Source organism: Trifolium pratense, linkage group LG4 (genome assembly GCF_020283565.1).
Source record: "Trifolium pratense cultivar HEN17-A07 linkage group LG4, ARS_RC_1.1, whole genome shotgun sequence".
Taxonomy (NCBI): Eukaryota; Viridiplantae; Streptophyta; class Magnoliopsida; order Fabales; family Fabaceae; genus Trifolium; species Trifolium pratense.
Window position 1 is genome coordinate 38,363,396 of NC_060062.1, and position 3,055 is coordinate 38,366,450.

The 3,055-nt window shown below is 29.5% G+C and overlaps 1 protein-coding gene across 1 annotated transcript; it reads right to left on the reverse strand.

Annotated features, from left to right (window-relative positions):
- Positions 1-344: 344 nt before the first annotated feature.
- Positions 345-2,414, reverse strand: LOC123922634 (plasmodesmata-located protein 2-like). Its single transcript, XM_045975333.1, has 2 exons — positions 2,402-2,414; positions 345-838 (listed from the first exon to the last, which is right to left on the reverse strand). Exons 1-2 carry the CDS (start codon positions 2,412-2,414, stop codon positions 345-347), a joined length of 507 nt encoding a protein of 168 aa, XP_045831289.1.
- Between the last annotated feature and the right edge of the window lie 641 nt (positions 2,415-3,055).

The window sequence follows — 3,055 nt, forward strand, 5'->3', positions numbered from 1 at the left end:
ATAATGTCACACCACTTCTCCTTAGAAAATAAATCTTTTGAATCTCGGTAAATAGCATTTTTTATTCTCAAATTTTTTGGGTGATGGAGCATCACAACTACTGGGAAATTTTTTTTTCTACCCCAACAATCTTCACTCTACCCCAACATATTTTTCAAAATACCCAATATACCCTTATAAAAAATTAGTATATTTTAATTATTTTTTTGTCGTATTATATTGTTTCGGTAAGCATTTATTTTACCGGTATATTAATTTTACCGGTACACTTTTTAAAAGTGTTCCGGTATGTTAATTTTACCGGTACACTTTTTAATAAGTGTTCCGGTACACTTGGTTTTATTTCATTGATAACTAGTAGCATAAGTGTTCCGGTATGTTTTTCCACAAGTTTTGAAAAGAACTTCCATACCTGAGATTTGAGGAAAACCAGCAACCTCATAAAACATGTAACAACCTAAAAGTTGAACTCTTGCAGCTATGGTTTTGCCACAAATTTTGTCAGAAAGAACAGGAAGTTTACTAACACAGCTGTAACAATCTGAGTTTGTGAGATCTCCTCTACATTGGAAGATACCTGTTATGCTGTTTTGGCCATTACCAGTTGTTTTGTAGAACTTTGTTTTTGTTGATTGTGAAACTAGTGAACCAAAGAGTGCTGAAAGAGATTGTGAATATGCACCATTTGGATCTGTGAAAGTTTCTTTTGAACAGCCTTTGTAAACTAGTGTTGTGATATCAGAAGAAGATGATGATTCAGAAAGATGGGTTGTGGAGAAGATGAAGAAAAAGAACAAAAGAAGAAAAAGGGTCCTTTTTAGGAAACAAAGTTGATGCTCTGCAGTTATCAACGAACAAAGAGATCAGTCTTTAAATTAAACACACCGGAACACTTATTAAAACCAAGTGTACCGGTAAAATCAACATACCGGAACACTTATTAAAAAGTGTACCGGTAAAATTAACGTACCGGAACACTTATTAAAACCAAGTGTACCGGTAAAATTAATATACCGGAACACTTTTTAAAAAGTGTACCGGTAAAATTAACATACCGGTAAAGATAAATACTTACCGAAACAGTTTTTTGGGAGGATGAAATAGTCTACCGGAATAGTATAATACGACAAAAAAAATTAAAATATACTAATTTTTTATAAGAGTATACTGGGTATTTTGAAAAATATGTTGGGGTAGAGTGAAGATTGTTGGGGTAGAAAAAAAAAATTTCCAACTACTGTGAATAGAGGGAATCCAGTGAATAAAAAATGTTTCAAGTCAAACGGTAAAAGTCAACCATAAGGTAATATAATGACAATTATATTATAATTACTCTCTCCTGCTCAAATATAAGAAAAAATTGATTTTTTAGATTCATTGTAAATTGTTGTATTTAGACAATAATACAGTCTAAATACATACAATAAATCTAAAATGTGAAATATTTCTTATATATAACACCGCATAAAGTATTTTTAAAAGGAGATAATGAAATCATTTTTCATTAAGTGCATTGAAAGAAAATTATAGTATTTCTACCAAAAAAAAACGGAAAATGATAGTATTGGATCTCATTTTATACATCCATCAGAGGAAAAGGAAACACATTTCTTGTCCTTAATGAGTCATGAAAGAAATTGAATAGCAATAACCATAGTTTTTTTTCTTTTTTACTAGCTAGCAAATAACCGTAGTTAAAAAATTTAAAACTGCAGTTAAGACACATAGGTGGTGAATCAACGACATACAAACCGGTCAAAAGATATTAATGAAAAGGAAAATGCTAAACAGTGCCCCCGGGCACTAGTTAAGGATACAAATATATAAATTTTATCTCGTAAATTATGCATTTAATGTTTTAATGATATGAAAAGTTATTCTCTCTCGTCATTAACTTTATCATTTGTTTTCTTTTTTAGTATGCTTAACTAGTGCCCCAGGGGCACTGTTTAGCATGACCCTAATGAAAATTAAGGTCTCTAATTTTTTGGTTTTTTTTTTTTTTCTTTTATAAAATCTAATCTTTTGGTCATGGTCACACCAATTTGATAAAATAAAAATAAGAATTATAATTAATAAAATATCAATCGCTAATTTGGCATGTGATGATTGACGCTGAACTTAATAGAGAGAACCACAATTCGATCTTCGTAACTGCAACCGGATGGGGGTTGAATACTGTGGTGAAAAAAATAAAAATGGATGAGGTTAGAATTTCATTTAATTTTTTGTACAACAAATAAATAAATAATAAATAGGGTAATAAATCAATCAAATTACTTTGCTCAAAATATCAGGATTTTTTTTTTTTTGATAAGCAAATAATGAATTATAAGAAGTACAAGGGGTACTCAACCCTTACAATTCAGAATAGATCACTTTATCAAAATATCAGGATTACCTGCGGTGGACATTACACACAGTTTCATGTAGTAGTGAATATTAATTGTTGATTTGACATCGAATTGTCAAAATTGCACAGTCAAATTATACCGTAAAACAATCTCAGTCGTTAATTTAAATCATACGGATGAAAGTTGTAACTATGGGACACAATTACAATAGAAAATTCATTTCCTAAAAATTAAGGCATTAAAAAGATATTAAATGCTTAGTCAAAAAAATATTAAATGCCGGTCAAACATATTATTCTCTCCGGTCACTATTATAAGCAAAAAAATCACTTTTTAGATTTATTCAAAAAGTAATGTATCTAGTCAATAATATAGACTAGATAAATTATTTTTTCAATGAACCTAAAAGGTTGTTTTTTGTTATAATAGTGACCAGATGGAGTATTATAAATCAGGCAACAAATAATTTTTTTAATGCAAATAATAAATAAAAAATTATTATCAACATTTTTTTGCTATAAATAAGTATGCATTGCTCTAACATATCACTCAAAATAAGATATCACCAAACTTGATTATAATAGAAATTATGTTGATGATGTTCTTGAAGTTTTTTGTGTTTCTTGTTGCTATTGCAGGAGCTTTAGTTGGCAATGTACAGGCCAACAGTTATATCCAATGTTGTGAAAGAGGAGAAATAT